At 42.7% G+C, this 16,879-nt stretch overlaps 1 protein-coding gene across 4 annotated transcripts in view; it reads right to left on the reverse strand.

The window, feature by feature from the left end:
- The window catches only part of Dyl (transmembrane protein dusky-like), a 34,377-nt gene extending 23,866 nt beyond the window's left edge, over nt 1-10,511 (reverse strand). The window contains exons 1-2 of one of the 4 annotated variants that reach the window (XM_071719393.1): nt 10,326-10,509; nt 57-381 (exon numbers count right to left, since the gene is read on the reverse strand). Coding sequence is in view for 1 of the 4 variants with exons in the window: in XM_071719395.1 (XP_071575496.1) it covers nt 10,326-10,370 (45 nt within the window). In the remaining 3 variants the exon portion in view is untranslated. Of the gene's footprint in view, nt 1-56; nt 6,591-10,325 lie in introns of those variants that run through there. The other 3 variants (XM_071719395.1, XM_071719391.1, XM_071719390.1) reach the window with 3 other exon arrangements.
- Nucleotides 10,512-16,879: the final 6,368 nt, after the last annotated feature.

The raw sequence follows: 16,879 nt of genomic DNA on the forward strand, positions 1-16,879 counted from the left end.
CAGTCGTGTCACTGATCACACAATATCGACTAGCACAATATCAAATGGCCACAAACCTCTTTTCCTCTTCGTGGCTCAGCCGGCAGCTCGATATAATCCTATTGGCACACACACTTGGCACTTGTGACTTCTTCCTGGCCGCGTGTCCTCCCTTATAGAGCGCTCCCTTAATTCCTCTTCTTCGCCGACGACTCCCCCACCTTGGGACCGGCCGAAACGCTCGGGAGGAAAAGATAGAGCTTTTTCTTTTTTTATTTCTTTTTTTTTATTATTTCTTTTACACGGTCGGAGCGCCGGAGAAAGGGGTGTTCGATTATCAGATATTCGATTCGTTTGAAAGACACCGGGCGACTTTGGCGAGTGCGTTAGTTGTGAGCACGCCTGAAACGACACGCGGCCTATATACTCTCCCCTCTCGGAGTCGTCGGCTTTCACCAAAAACCACCTCGGCCGCTCCGACGACGTGCTCGTCGCCTAGCGGAAAAATCGAAATTCTACGTGTCGTCCCCCGCGCCGCGCGCCGGTCCCGCCGTTGACCGGTTACCTTTTACGAAAAAAGAAAAAGAATAGACTCTCTAATCCGCCTTCTTCGAACGCGATCACGAAGGAGGGAAAACCCTTCACGTGCGTCACTCCGTCGCTTTCTTTTTTTGTTAATCACCACCGCGTCGGCGGCGGTTGTAACGCGGCCGAGGCTGAATCACGAGCTTGGAGTTCGGTACGACCCATTCTATCTCGGTTGCATCGGCGCGACGGCGGAAGTCGAGCGCAGGCCGGATGCCAGCGAAAGTCCTCGGTTGCCCACGTTCAGGGCCACGAGGCAGCGGCCTCAGGAGCGCGGCGCTTTTATTGTGCTTGTACTTGCACTTCTCCGAGATTATTGCAATATACTTATCGGAATACCGATGCGTACAGTTTTACAGCGTCAATTTCATGCATCCCGTGCGAGAAGAGAAAAATTTGTGTACTTTTGTGAAAAAAATCTGTTGGTTAAAGTTTTTGTGTGTAAAATAATCAACACATACATGTGTAGATTTAACATATGTCTGCTATGTTGATTGAACTTAACAAATATAAAATGTAAAATTATTAAAGTAATTTAAAAAATATGTTAAAATAACACAATTTGAACGTATTTATTAAATGTGCTAAAATTCACAGAAAAAGAGTGCTGATTTTATGCTATAACAGAAGTGGGGAATGATTCAACATGAGATTCAACATATGTTAATTGTACACACTAATTAACTTCAAATTACGATCAAAATTACATTTCTTTTCTGTTGAAATATTAACGGTATCGGTGTTACCGTTTAACACATTCATATTATGTTAAATTAACACAAAAATTTGAGTGGACCGTTTGAGACATGTGATTTATGTTATATTTAACACAAATTTTCCAACTGTGTAAGAAGCTTCTTTAATGTTTTCAAAAATTTATTTTAATTGCAAGTTACTGGATAAATCTAAATTTCGGGAAACTAGTTAACAAAAAGGCTGAAGAGTCGCGTTTATTTATCCCCATTCAAAAACTTCAATCGCGACGATCCCCGCTTTAACATTCCAAGTCCTTTAACGATCCTTGCTACTTTACTTCAATCGCCATGGAAATGAAATCAAGATTGAGATATCTTAAAGAAGTTGAGCGAATTCCTCCTCTTCTCTCCTTAAAGTAACTATGAAATTTAGGGTAAGAGTTAACTTAGGGGTAAAGTTTCAAACTGACTCTTATCCTTCGACGTTGGATTAAAGAACAGGAGTTTAGGAGAGGTTTCATCTCGCGCCTGTAAAGATGGAAAAGGATTCGAGGGCAACGAACCAGGCCGAGGGAATCCGAGAAATATTTCCGTGAGACGGATACCGGAAGGAAAGTAACACTCGCCGCCCGGGGTAACGATCGTCGCGCAGGCACCTAGGTGAAGGTCAACACGTATTACAGTATAATTAAGTGTCTAGTTTCTTCTCTCGATCATCTATAGGTGCAACTCGCTCACGTGCGTGAGCAAAGGAAGAATTACGTGTGTAACGGGCTGTTATAATAGTAAGTTAAGCACAGCTACGCGAATCCTGATTATCCGGGTCAAGGAAACTCTCCAATTTACTCGTCACTGCGAGCGGAGAGGCATCGTTTAGCAAGTAACAAGATGATATCTGAATACTTTACCGGCATAAAACATTTACTAACACTGATCGGCGAGATTAACATGATCCGATATATCTTTACGATAACACTTAACGTTATCGTCCGTTTGGTAGTCAAGTCAATAAGACGGTATATAATTTTCTTGACTTATGTATCTCGTGATAGAACTCGTTACCGTCCTCTTCGTCGAATCAACATTCATTTTAAGCTTTTAAAGATCTCAATAATTATGAATAATTAGGATAATCGTAAATTCCTTGTCTCTTTCTCACAGCGGTAATTGACGTATTAGCGTACCGTCGTTATTGACCAAACAATGGACTAATGTATGTTAATTGATGTTAATTGAAAGCCTTATAGGTATCGCCAGAAGCAAGACAATGCACCGCGTGTTTTGTGAAACGAATCATTGACATTCCACCCTCGTTCTCTCTTTCTCTTTTTTTTCTATCTTTATCCTCCCCCCCTCTCTTGCTCTCTTTCTCTCTCTCTCTCTTGTTCCGTCTCCTCGAGCAGATCCAATTCCGGAAGAAAGCTGCGCGAACAAATTCCGCGTCGACCAGAATGGTGAAATTGCGCAATTTTTCCTCGCTCTCTGACGTCAGCGACCATTCAGAAGAGCGCCGCGCGGCTTTCACACGGATCTTGCTTTGTTGTCTAGATACCTACATAAGTAGAGACTCATTGCAAGAGCTTGACCAAAGAAAGGAAAGATCACGGCAACAAATAAATTTCGTCCCGTCTCCCTTTTACATCGGGTGTCCCAGACCTCTTGGACATCTTCTCAACTAAAGATATACTAAAGAAACTCGACGTTTCAATGTCGAGGCCTTAATTGCAAATTTATCATTGAAGATTAAAGAGTTTTTTTTTTAAATTATTCTTTTGAAGTATTAAAAGTTAAATTAGATAATAAAAAGTGGATTTCGAACTGGGGCTTGTTAAATTCACAGAAAATATGAGGCCCACTTACCAACGTGTATAACGTCCTAATTCCAATTTTTGAGGAAAAGATAAAGTCTCTCATCAAATTGCTAGAAACGCATTCTATTGAATTAATTTCTAATTTTTTATTTTCGCTTTCCAATATTCCCTCTAATTAACGTTTCTGGTACACTCTGTACATTCTTTCACGGTTGCTGAACTAATATCAAGGCAAAATGGCACGAGCTTTTGTCAGCGGGGAAAAAAGCGACAAAATTGCGGTTGTTAACTGCAGACCTCGGGGAACAGAAATGGGCCAAGCCCAAAAATCAATAATCTGCACAGCTAAAAAGAACAGCCCGTATGGGAACTTGAACACGTGCGGCACCAATATTGGACGTTCAATTTAATGAACATTTACCCGAGTTTATATTCATAAACATCGTCATATCTTAACGATGTTTACTTTTCAGAATATGCATCACTTTAAATTAAAAGCCTACATTAAAATATATACACAATTAAAAGCAATCGTATCCGCGCAAACGATGCAGCTTTGTCGTCCAAGAAAAAGCACTATAGCTCAATAATTGCTCCGTATCGCGAAAATAGTTCCCCGGAACATTTTGATCGACATAGACGACGGATTATAGATTCCGATATCTCGTAAACCGGCATTAAAACACGCGTCGGAGACATATCCCGGTTGTCTAGCGAGCGGCCGTGCTTTATCAAAGTATTTTACGTTTATTTCGGTCACGGTGCTGCCACCGATCAAGCTTAAAGTGGACACGTCAACTTGCAATGCAAATCTAACTTCGCCGCGTGAATGTCATTATACCCGTCGATATCCGAACGCGTAACGGCCGTCCATCGCCCGGGACGCGGGTGTATGTACGAGTTGGAAAACGGTCTTTTTGCAAAACGGTAACGTTGGATATCGCACGTTCGGAGGACTTTCTCCCGGGCCGTGCTCGCCGGCGCGGCTGGTATGTGTGCTCGAAGATCCGGTATTCTTGGCACACAACGTACCAGTCTGGAACAGTTACCGTAGCCTCGGGAGAGCAATTAGACTCCTGCGATTAAAGCTCTAATCTCTCGGATATATATCCCGCGCGCGGGCGCCGGACTGAAACTCGTCTTCGGATTAACCGCTGAACGCAGAACGGATACGCGGACTTACGAGACAACGTGCGCGCGTGAGACCGATGCACGTCGCGCGCGCCTGAATCTGTCTTTCTCATCTCCCGCGCAGTGCTCCAGGGCTATATTTATATCCATATCGAGCGATGCATTACGCGATGCACATAGAACGCGAGCGAGAGAAATCCTCGATCTTTCTGCGGACGAAGAAGCTTACGATTTTTGCGATCGCTTCTCTTCCTTCTTCGCGATGAAGCTAACGCTAGCCTGAACGGCTATCAAGATAAATGTACCAATGCGCAATGCCGGGACACTTAAGACCTATGTCTGGGACCTTTATCACTTTAGTTTTTAAATAAGTATAACGCGAATTAAAATCAAAAATAAAAATATAATACATGAAAAATATTTTTATCTTTGATTCTTTGATTTTAATTCGCGTTACAACTTATTTAAGGACTAAAATGATGAAACTGTCCAGACATAGGTATATACGCGTCCAGGCATTGGTACATTTACCTTATAGCATAGCAAAGTCATTCCGACTTTTATACAAACAATACACGCTGTCGTATCATTAGCAAATTACATCTCTCTTACAAATTAAATGGAGAATTACAGAGTTCGCGCGCGTTCGACTTCATCAACGCGATCGCCGGAAATTGGAGAAACCCTCCGGCGAGCTGGTGTAATGAACGCGTGAGTAGATTGACGCCTCTCGAGGCGCCACGGGTAGATACGCGGAGGTATGCAGCCGTGCGGGTTCTGACCGATTTCTCGTCCGGTAGCACCGAAACGTAGGAATTCGACGATCGGGTATCGAAAGGACGGGCAGACCATGTCGATTTCGATCGCGTTGCCGCTCGATCGCCCGCCCCGCCCGTCGCGTCGTCCGGCTAAGTCGAACGGAAGATTTAGTTGTGACACACTTTCGGATCACGAGGCTGCGAGGCCTCCTCGCGTATACCGCGCCCACGAGATTAACATCACGAATTGCGAAGATGCATCAGTGCGACGCGAGACGCGTCCCGCCGACGTAACATCGCGGCGACGCGAAACCGATCGCGCGACTCGCGTCGGACAAGAGGCAGTCCGATTGAGCATCGCGCGCGTACGATATTATGCAAAAACGGATTAACCCACATATATTGATGTGTACGATCACGTGGCCCATCTAGAAATCTCGACCAAAAAAGTGGTACGCGGAGTTTCACGATGTCAGCGTCTCAAGGTCGTGATGACGACGAGATAGAGAGACCGATTAAAACGCTCTTAAGACAAATTAGAAACTTTCTCACAGCTTGTGCCCGAATCTGCGAAAATCTCGTAGAGCTTATTGTTCCGAGACGCGGAAAAGCATATCTCTCGAGATCTTATGCAAACTGAACAAAATGACGCGAGCGTTACAAAATAAATGGTTATTAACTGCAGATCGTCAAAATCGCAAAATAAATGATTGTTAATTGCAGAAATTGTGCCTGACGTGACGATGCAAAAAAAAATAAGCGGACGATCTATCCGACTTATCGCAATATCGCGTGCTAATAAAATCGATAGGTGACTTGCCATGTGGAAAGAAACACGAACGTTTCGGGTTCTCGGTGTAGCGAGACGTGCGGAGAGATAGTTCGAAGTAGGTATACACACATTCGATATCGCGGCGGTATCTGGTCACGGCCGATTATCAGCGCGCGAGAGGAGATCTCTCGACGATTCGCCGAAGACAATCGCTTCGTGGGCGTTTATTACGGGTATATCGCGGAGCGTGCCGATCCGGCGGTGTCTTATACCTATACGCGCCCGTAATTTTGGGTCACTGAATCGCTGACTTTCCTCCGTCGTCGTTTCACTGCCCGGGCACGACGCGAGGGAACAGGAACACGCGGCGTGGAGTGCACTCGCCAAACCTTGACGAAAAGAGCCGGCCGGTAATTACGGTGAGTGCGGGATAAATCTTCGTCGCGCCCGCGCCGAGTGACACTCGTTCAAGACGCATTACGGCGCCGCCGTGCGATTGTCACGGCAAGACGCATGCACTTGCCGACGCACTTTACTCACCTATCGTAGAGACGGAAACGTAAATAAATCTCGTAGAATAAGAACTTGACGACTTTGCCGTGCAGACGAAATTCAATCCAACGGAATAACGGTGCGCGACCTATTGAGGGGTAAAAGTTATTGGGCAATCGCAAAATTTTGAAGAAATTCTGAACTTTGCACTTGAACTTTGCACTTATGATTGAGGACAAACAACTTACGACTTACTGTCTCCAATATTGCTTCGAATATCGAAGAAATTATTGGTTCCGTGGAAGCACATTCGCTCCATTAATCAAAATTAAAAACTTATTTGTTTGTATCAAATTTTGTTTCAGTTCTTTTCGTTTTCTCTTAATATGTTATCAAATAAATGCAATTTATTTCAATATATAAAAACTACATGTATTAAAATATAAGAAGATTATTAAATTCTGTACATATATAAATTAAAACGACTAATTTTTTAAATTATAATTATCTTTATATTATGTTTTATATCCATACGAATGGTAAAAAATTAATAGTCCTGTCAAATTTCTATCTAAAAGAAATCGCAACTATAAAAAATTTACACATCACTAGAACAGAATACACCGCAAAGTTCTCACAGGGTTTACAGAAAGATTCCGAGAGAGACGTTTCTGTGTTTTGGAGCAAATAAACGATTTTTTTCGCTTAGATTCGGACACAATTTAAGCTGCAGAAAAGAATTCTAATTTATTTTTTTATAGCGTTTTAATCAAACTCGTCTCATTCTGCTGTTATAAAAATAGAAATTTTCGTTCTCTTTTTTAACGCTCCGTTAACAGAGACCGCGAATAAATGCTAATAATACTCCGTCAACGGTCGCTCATTTTTTAATTTTCTAATATTCATGGTTCGAAGGAGGATCAGGATTTCTAGGGCGATCCGTAGATTCGGGATCTTAGTGTGTCAGTGTGTCTATATGCTAATCGCCCGGCGATGAGACAAGTTTAACGTTGTAATATAGCCTGGCGTACACGCGCTACCTGACGTCTAGCTCCACGCATATACGTATCGCGCGTATGTCGTATGTAAATTGTGATACACATCAAATCCCTTGACGCGCGATCGTACCCGCGTTAAAGCTCCTCTTCGCACGACGACGGTAGAAAGTAGTTTTCATATCTCCGAGTATTCACGTCGCTGCGCTAACGTGCGCGCGATAACCATGCAATCGCGAAATGATCGCGAAAGTAGAGGAGAGCCGAGTTTGCGACTCCGCAAAAATTTGCCTTCCAGCGTGCGGAGCCGCGCGCGCCGCCGTCGCCGTGTCGAAAAATTACATCCAATTAGCTACGTCCTAACAGTTGTCAAAAAAAGCGGCTCATAAATATGGAAACATGGTAATCCGAAAGCATTTATTATGACGCCCCGTCAGTCATTTTACCACCCTGGGGTGTACCATAAAAATTTAATCTTGCCCCACAAATCGTACTCGCGATATATACGTATTATAACCGAAAACACACATAGACGCGGCCGGCGTCATAAAATAAACCGGCTTTACTTGTACGTTTTATAGCGCAATGGTTATACGAAAAAATACACCGTAAGAAAATGGACGTCGCCTCGTAAAATAACAGAAGCGCCGAGAGACTCGCGAGAGCAGCTGCTCTCTTTCGTTTCGGTTTAAACTACTTTTCACTAAAATTAGCCATCCCCGCGGAATGGTACCATTTCACGCAGCATTCACGCGGTAATATGACTGAGGACCGGATGCGCCGGTATCGCTCTAACGCCCGTTTAACTAAATTTTCTCCTCCGTCTCTCCCGCTAACGCACTGCACGCGGCTGCATGTAGGTCTGTAATTTAAAAAGGGATAGCGAGACTCTCTAACCCGGGGATTAGTGAACCCAGACCGTCGCTCAAGTCCACGAATCCACGGCGGAGGATGGTATTTAGCAAAGTAGGTATCTATGCCTGCCTGGCCTGCCTGCCTGCCTGCCGTATGCATCTCACGGCTCGCCGGTGAAATGTTAGAGGCACTCTTATCGCGCCGTGAATTGTAATTCTCGCGGGTTGCACAATACCGTCGCGTTTCGTCGTGTCATCCCGTTAATCCGTATTAATCGAAAACTCTTTCTTTTCGTTTAATTACGCGCGAAACCTGACTTCATTATAAATAACTGGCACACGATCGATATTTTCGACTGTTATAAATTTCTCTTTTTTTTTTTGCGGTAACTTCTGACAGATTTCAGATAAACTTAATTGATTTCTTTTCGTATGGACTATGGACGTGAGGCTTTAGCCTACAAAATATAAGCATGCATGACGACCTAAACGTGCGAACTAGTAACCCGATCAGAAATTCCCAAAGAAGAATTAGTCATCATCGGCGATTGTTTCAATCGCGTCAAAGTAGCTCGAGTGTACTAAAAACCGCGCACTTTCTCTCCGAGGAAGGCGTCGCGTTATTCATCGATTAGAAATGGAAAAACGATTCATCGGCCGATTATACCATTGCCGATTACGTTGACGTCAGTAAAAAGTCGCTCCATTTTCGCTTTTCTAATATCGACGCGATGACGACGTCTCGTTAAACCAGTCGACACGCTCACTTTCACCACCCACACGCGTCAATTTTCTGTACCGGCCGGCCGCGGGACCGCCCACCGTCACGCATTTGCGTGACAATGATTCACCGTCGCGCAACCCCGTTTTGGCTCGCAGATGAAATGTTTCTTCTCTCGCATTCCCGTATCTCACCCACTTCCCGTTCGCCGTAAAGGTCGTCGGCGGAGGTAAAAACACCGGGAGATTTTAAATCCAGGTCGTGTCGTTTCTCATCGGAAATTATCGCGAGACAAAGTTAATCCTTTTACGGACCGTCCCATTCTTTCGGGAGCTTAATTAGCGTATAGCGCCCTTCATTTCTCGCACCTTCATAATTCAGGAAACTAATCCGGCTAATCCTCTGTCCGGGTGTTTTTTTTTCACGGAGAAATCGCGTATATTGGTTAAATAATCCGTTCACGAAAGTATAAAACGGCGCATTATAATACTTTCGGTATGTATTTTTAATCCGAGCATGAACGAGTGAAAGAGAAGATAATTCGTCGCTATTTTCTCATACCGCCTTTCGCATGACAATATCTATAAGCGGGAGCTACACCGCTTGCTTTCACTTTTCACTTTTATCGCTTCGCCTCCTGCACGTCGACGACACGCGACCACCGCGCCGGATGTCCGGATATAGAATGACGTCAATGAAAGTTATGGTTACGAAATTATTTCTCGAAAGTCCTGCGAGACGCAGGCCTGTAATCCGGGTAATCGAAATCTACGTCACGCGGCTATGAATTAACACAATCAATGAAGCTGTGCAACGTTCCTGCTCTCGGGACTCAAATCGCTCGGGGCTGATATTCCGTGACGCAAATGTGTAAATAACGTGCGGATAATAAGATAAATGTACCAATGCTTGGACAGTCAGTGGACACGTACCTATGTCTGGTTATCTTTATCATTTTAGTCTTTAAATAAGTATAACGCGAACTAACGTTTCGATATTATGACTAAAGTATCAAAATACAAGAAAGATATTTTTATCTTTGATTTTAATTCGCGTTATACTTATTTAAGGACTAAAATGATAAAGATATCCAGGCATTGGTATATTTACCTTAAATCCGGATAAAAACCGTCGCTCGCAATTTTCGTTACAAACCCCGGCATCGTGTTCACGATGTTCAAGATGCTTCTCGGTCGACAATTACGTTACTTTTCTCGCGAGATCAAGAGGCGCCGCTTTATCTTTCTCTCGAGCAGATCGAATCTCTCCGACGAAACAACGGGCCTCGGATACGCCCCTGGACTCACTTTCACCGGCTGCATCCTGCGCATCCGGAATGGTCGAGGTATTCTACAGGTAAATAGGATAACAGACGCGAGATACGCTTCTTCTTCTTCTTCTTCGACGCCTTTCATTCAAGATCGCATTAAGTGGAGCCCGGCTCCTTTTATAAGAAGAAAATACTCGAGAACGAGTGAAGATTGCGTCGGGATTATTAAATTCTTCTGCCTTTTCAGTCACGTTATACTTACCGCGCTTCGGATTACGGTGCAAAGGAATAGTTGCCAAGCAGTCATCTTGTGCCGTCATCTTATTACAGAGCTGCAGCGGCACGGCGAGGAAGTGCACTATTAATCCTCGCCGTTGTCGTTTATGTCACAGAATAATCGATTGCAGTCGCCGTCTTACGTACCGCGCTGTAACATAACGATTTCTCGTCAAGATAGCATTAGGTGAAATAATAACAATGAAACTACGCTAATAACGTTCTACAATTTTATTTCAATGTCACGAATATGCATAAATTGTGAAATAGCGTAACGAAAGGGAGTATGACAAACATAATTACTTATCACGGAATCACGCTTCTGCATCTCGCAACCCTGAGTCCAATTTTCTCCTTCTTTTTCCCCACAGATTTCAAGAAAGATCCGCCGGGGTCTGTGTCGAGGATATCTCTACTCGTGTTACTGAGTTTACAACCCATTGAAACTTACGGCGATAATTATATTCTTCCCGTGACGGCGGATAAGCTCTTTAGCATTGCGCCGTGTTACGACTGCCATTATACTACAATGATTACCAGTATTTTCTCCCCGAGCATTATACGGGAACAAGCTTATGAATCGCCAATATGGTGCAAAAATTAAAGCGTACTTAAGCGTCCCGCATCTCTTTTTCTACGCATCGCTTACACATCGCCGCTACGGATCTCCAAGGAAATGTGTCGTTTGAAACACGAAACGCTCAGACGGTTCTTCTCCTTGAAAATATTAACGTTATACGTAGTAAAAAACTTTATCATTACAACGAAGAAGCTAAAGTGTTAATTACAAGCAATTTAGCTACTAAAATTGCTTGTAAATTTTGTAGTACGTCAGGATAGGTAAGAAAGTTTCAAATATTACAAAGGATTCGTTTAATAAGACGATTTAGGAACGTACAACACGCGCTTGAAGATCTCAATTTAAACTGCCTAATTTCATCGCTCGCTAGAAAAATAAAAATAAAACATTATACTTTACTCGCCTTTATAAAGCTATTTATCACGATTTGTCTCTTCTCTTATCGCATTTCCTCTCACGAAATCTTATTTCTTTAATAAAAAAAAGTACATTTTTTTATTATAAACTAGACCTCTCAACATTATCGCCTCTTTCGTCTGATAATCTGCGGTCACTTAATTCTCGCGCCATTCTATTTCCCTCGATTGACCTTCCAACCGCTGCAAAAGTGCCGCGGCCCTCTATTTTCGCACTCTAAGTTCCGTAATGCGATCGAACCAATATACATTCGCCAACAATGGCATTGCAGTTGGCTTTCCTCGCAATGGAATTCGAGCCGCATCGATACTGCGGGGAGAATCGCATCTAGCACTCCCGCAGCTTTTGCGAAGTGCATCCTGAATCGATTGACGTTCACCCGACGTTCGCAAACAGAATGCTCGCTCACCGACAGTTAGATTCGTTTCATCCTACATCCTACGTATATCCATCAATTTGAGCGGTCCGTAATCGTTCGCTCGCAAATTCCCTTTATGCACATTAACGCGCTTATACACGCTCGCGATAATTGTACCTTCCATATTTTGCCTTTTATATCCGCCAATTGTGCATAGATTTGTAATAAGGATTAATTAATTTTTATCTGACCATTACATGAATCGTTATCAACTTTTATTTTATACGATTGCGCTGTAGGAGTAAACGCAACAGTACAGTTATTGGCCACTCTACAATGATTGGCGACATCTTAAAAAATTAAAGATTATATAAAGAAATACTATTAAAATGTTTTCAATTATAAATACAAAAATATTTAATACACTTTTAAACATTTTAATAGTATTTCTTTATAACCTTTAATTTTTTAGGTTGTGGGTCAATCATTTTAAAGTGGCCAACAACTATACCGTTTACCCCTATTATTAATTTTTATTTTAAAGGCAATTGTGCGTAAACGTGATTTTAAAGCTGTACACAAAGTTTCCCGAGGAAACAGCTGTATAATAATTTTGCTGAACGATCGGTGAACACAAGTTAGGTAGAACGAATCGAAAGCTGGCGGGTGCACATTAATTCGCCGTCATCAAACTTTCCTCCGACGAGACAAACAGTAGTGATAGGCATCTCTCGTACGGCGGTAGCTAATTACCGGCGCATTGTTGCTGGTCGGTACACCGTCTAAATCACGGTGACTCGCGAAATCTGAATTAGCCCGGCCACAGCGCGAAGAGGACGCTCTGATTCCTCAAGCAATCAGAACATAGCGATCGGCGGCGTTCTCTGGCCCTGAACGGGTTACAAGTTACAATCGGGGAGCCCGAAACCCGTCGGCCGGCAGTCGGCTGTAATTTTCCGAGGTGAACTAACGGACGCATCAAATCGGACTTCGGGACGATATCGGCGCGATCGAAAGAACACTGAGAAACGCGAGGGTTACGCGAGATAATCGGTGAAACTCGAGACGGTCCCCTCCGGTCCCTCGAGAATTGGCGATAATGCGCCAAGAGAGCGCCGTGGAGATACCTTTACGACTACGAGAGGTACCAATTCCTGGCAAGGTATTCGCGGGGATATTTTATTGCCGGTCGCGCGAGAGCCGGTCGCCCGCGGATTATCGAGCTGGCGAGCAAGCGAATGGTGCACGCTTCGTACACATGGTTTATGGATCGTGGCCCATACTCGGATGCACGGCGGATACTCGGCCAATGGAACGTTCCGAATAATACTTTTAGTTGCACACGTTTGGACGATTAACAAAAATCAGGACGAGACGAGATTTCGTTTTTAGCAGCGGGGTATCAGATTCCCTGCGGATGATTATACGTCGCCGTCCGCGTGCCGCTCGATTCGAGGAAATTAAATTAGGAAGTATCGACTTGATCCATTTTTCAAAAGCAAAAGTCGAGATTATATTTGTTTCAGCGTGCCGTAGTTAAATTTACTAGATCTCAAACTTATTTCTGTGTCAATTGAGTGAGACAACTCCAATTTTGTAAGAGTGCCGAAGATATCGGGAATAAAAGAACAGCGAGATTCGAAAAGCGAAAATAACAGTACATGCATAAAATGATATATTAAACGTATATATTACGCTAAATATTAAAATTTGTATAACATATGTATAAGCAAGATATAATTTCCTATAGATAGTAAAGCTAAACTAGGTTCGCACGTGCATCTTTCTGAGCGGTATAGAAATAAATTAACCCACAAAATATAAAGTTAATTACACATGACCCCGCGTGTGAGAGGGTCTACATCTCGAACTCATCTTACACGCTATTAACGGAATCAATTTACTTTTGCATAAAATATTTATTTTTGCATAAAGCATAATTCATCCAGCATTAAACCTCTCAACCCTTCTATCGCTCCTTATCAAGATCGTAGATAATTATCTTTAATTAGCGAATCGCGCGATCGGCATTTAGCGGCAAATGTGTGCAACCACCGGCGTCCATCTTTAGAATTTCATCCGCCCTGAAAGGATCATCGACGAGCCGGACGAGCGCAGGGAACCGCGACCGCACGACGACGACGACGCGTATATCCGATCGTGAGCCCCGCCGCGGCCGCGCCGCCGCCGCTCTCGGTTCTCGCGTGAACGCACGAGCGGCACGAGGAGAAAGTTTCTCGAAGCCAGGAAGTGAAGTAGGCCACGACTTTGACCGCTCGCAAGGTCCATACTCCCGTGGCACGCTACTTTGTAGTGTCTCGTTCCTCCTCCGGCCTACACACAACACCGAATGTGTGTGCGTATACGCGTATACGCGCGGTATACGTATACGTTGTACGTCGGTCGCGATCATCCGCGCGGCGTGGTATGCGGATCATCGACTGACTTCCACACCGTCTCGATATTCTCCGCAGGGTGGCCCAGAAAAGGTGGAAATCAGTAGCGGGAGCGTATTCTTTGACGAACGTCCAGCCGACTTTCCCTTGGCGGAAATTTCAACCGAGCCTCGATTACAGAGTGGCTCCTCATTGTAGACCTCTCGCGCCTCTTGCGTGTAAATGAGCGCGAACTTTTTAACTTTGTCTAAAAAAAAGTTTCCCCTTGATTCGGACTTTTAGGTCTCTGTTCTAACGAATATTTCGCAGCCTGCATCGATATTCGCCACTTTTGGAGTTCACGCTTCGCGCGCTCGCGTAATCGAAAGAAATATTTTCGAGTATCTCGGATTATACGGGAGAATTTATGCTCGGCGCTGGGGGTGATAATGTATTCTATTACGATTTTAATTGAAACAAATTGGAGCTGCGGTCATGAGCCGGGGCAAGCGCTGCCATTGAATTTGTGTGATAAACGGAGCCCTTTTATCGAAATTATTTATTATAGCACTGCGCCACGGCGATGAGCCGCATAAATAACGCGCCCGTGTAATCGGAGATATTTCGTTAATTGCTTTAACGCCCTGCTCAAAACGTACGTAAATTTAATAATACTTCTCGCGGTCCCTTAATGATTTCGTTTGTGCCATTCTGCGTCAGGCTTTAGAATTTTTTGTTCAATTTTCAATTTGTTTAAAGAATAACTTAAGAATGGTAAAACAAGGATAATATTGTATTTTTAAGAGCTTAATTAATAGGCAGATACAGTGATTAAAAAAATTTATTTCTATTTTAATTAAGAATTATATAAAATATTAAATTTATTAAATCTATAAAGTTAACTCTTTCAATATCGCATCGATTGTATCGAGACAATAAAATATTGTAAATACAAATGCTATAAATATTTGATTATTTAACACACATCATTCGCCATAAAATTATCATTCATAACTGCTAAAAAATTTAGCATAAATTACATTTTGATGTAAATTTTAATACTTTATTATTAAACTTGCGTTACGATTATATAATTGTTCACGCTAAAGAAGGTATAATTCATAATTAAGCGTCATTGGACAACAATTGTAAATTATTTCCTATTGTACGTATTCGTACGTATTAAAAAACCGGGGTTTTCCACTCATTAGCCATTGTCTTATGGCCTGTCTCAAACGCGACAAGTGCCTCAGTCAATGAGATCTGTGACCAAGCCTCTTACGTCAGCGCGTTGCAACGATGCGTTTCTATTGTGCCAGTTGCGGTTCGAACGTGCAAAAATGAATTACTCGCCCGAGAGCGAACCGATCGTAAAATTACTATTTCCAGATTCCACGATCGAAACACGTATTCACCTGACTGGGTCAAGGTTGTTTTTCAACCTGGCAAACATTCGTAGAGAATTCCACGCCGCCCGCGTGTTAGCATAGCCATTACACCCGAATTACACACTCGCAGCATTCTCAAGCCTAACGATAGAATACCGCGTCGTTTATTTCCACGTTTTCAGAAAACGTTTAATACTTTTTTTACGCACAGAAAAAAAAGAAATGTCAAATCAACACTGACATAAGGCGATAAAATGTATACCAATGTCTGGACATTTTTATCATTTTCGTCCTTAAATAAGTTATAACGCGAATCAAAATCAAAGAATCAAAGATAAAAATATTTTTCTTGTATTATATTTTTATCTTTGATTTTAATTCGCGTTGCACTTGTCCCGGCATTGGTACATTTACCTTACTTGTATATACGCAAGAATCTATATAATCTTATTAAAATGAGATTGTATTGCGTTAAACGAAGGAAACTTGTTTGACTGAAGTCATTTATAATTAAACAAAGTTTTATATAGTTTAAACCAAGAAAAAAAAGTTAAAATGAAAAGTTGAAATTTTTATAAGATCATATATTCTTGCGTGTACACGAGTATATCAGTGTTGATTTGACACTTCTTTTTTTTTCTATGCAAAAACGCAAAAATTTTTTTTTAATTTTCTAGCAAGCCTAGTGATGTACGTTTCACACGGTTCGAGGGAAATTTTCGGAAAATCGCAGTTTTTAAGTTAGCATAAAGTTTGCATCATTTGAGAAGTAAAGTGAGATCAGTTAAGTTAAAGCAATACATAACAAGAACATACATAACAAGAATTTCCACTTGGGCAGGAAGGGCAGCTTCCTTGGCAGTCTATTGTGCGCGCTACCGCGCCTGGCTTCCCCTGCTCGGGGATGGTTAATTGCAGGTTGCCTTGCCCTGCTTTGTTGCAAGTTTGTTTGGGTGATAAATACCGCGCTATTTTCTCGCCGTATTTTGCCGCGTGCAAGTACTTAACGTTAAGGGAATCATTGTGCCGAGAGTTGTCTCTCCGCTATCTGCGCACCTCCGTTGAGATCAATCATGCCGCATGCGCTTGTCTCGGGCGACGTCAAACCTGCACGACGAGCTTTAAACTATGCAAGATAACGTGCACCGCAACCTGCAAGGGTGCCGCGCACAAGGGAACGGGCAACAAAACACGTTGGAAGGCTCAATTCCTCACACAAACGAGTCGCGATAAATGTATGACGTCACGATAAGAAAGTCGCGGCCACGATTGTGCAAACAACTTGGAAATATATGTTAAGTAGGCTCCAAACAATGCCCTCATTCGCCGAATATTCGACCAAAGTGTGTCGTATTTATTTAACAATTTTTTTTTTCGTTTTATTATCATATATCATATAATTGTGACACTCCCGTCGAGTTA

Source organism: Temnothorax nylanderi, unplaced genomic scaffold (assembly GCF_030848795.1).
Source record: "Temnothorax nylanderi isolate EJ_2023f unplaced genomic scaffold, tnyl_v1.0 TNYL_tig0291_pilon, whole genome shotgun sequence".
Classification (NCBI taxonomy): Eukaryota; Metazoa; Arthropoda; class Insecta; order Hymenoptera; family Formicidae; genus Temnothorax; species Temnothorax nylanderi.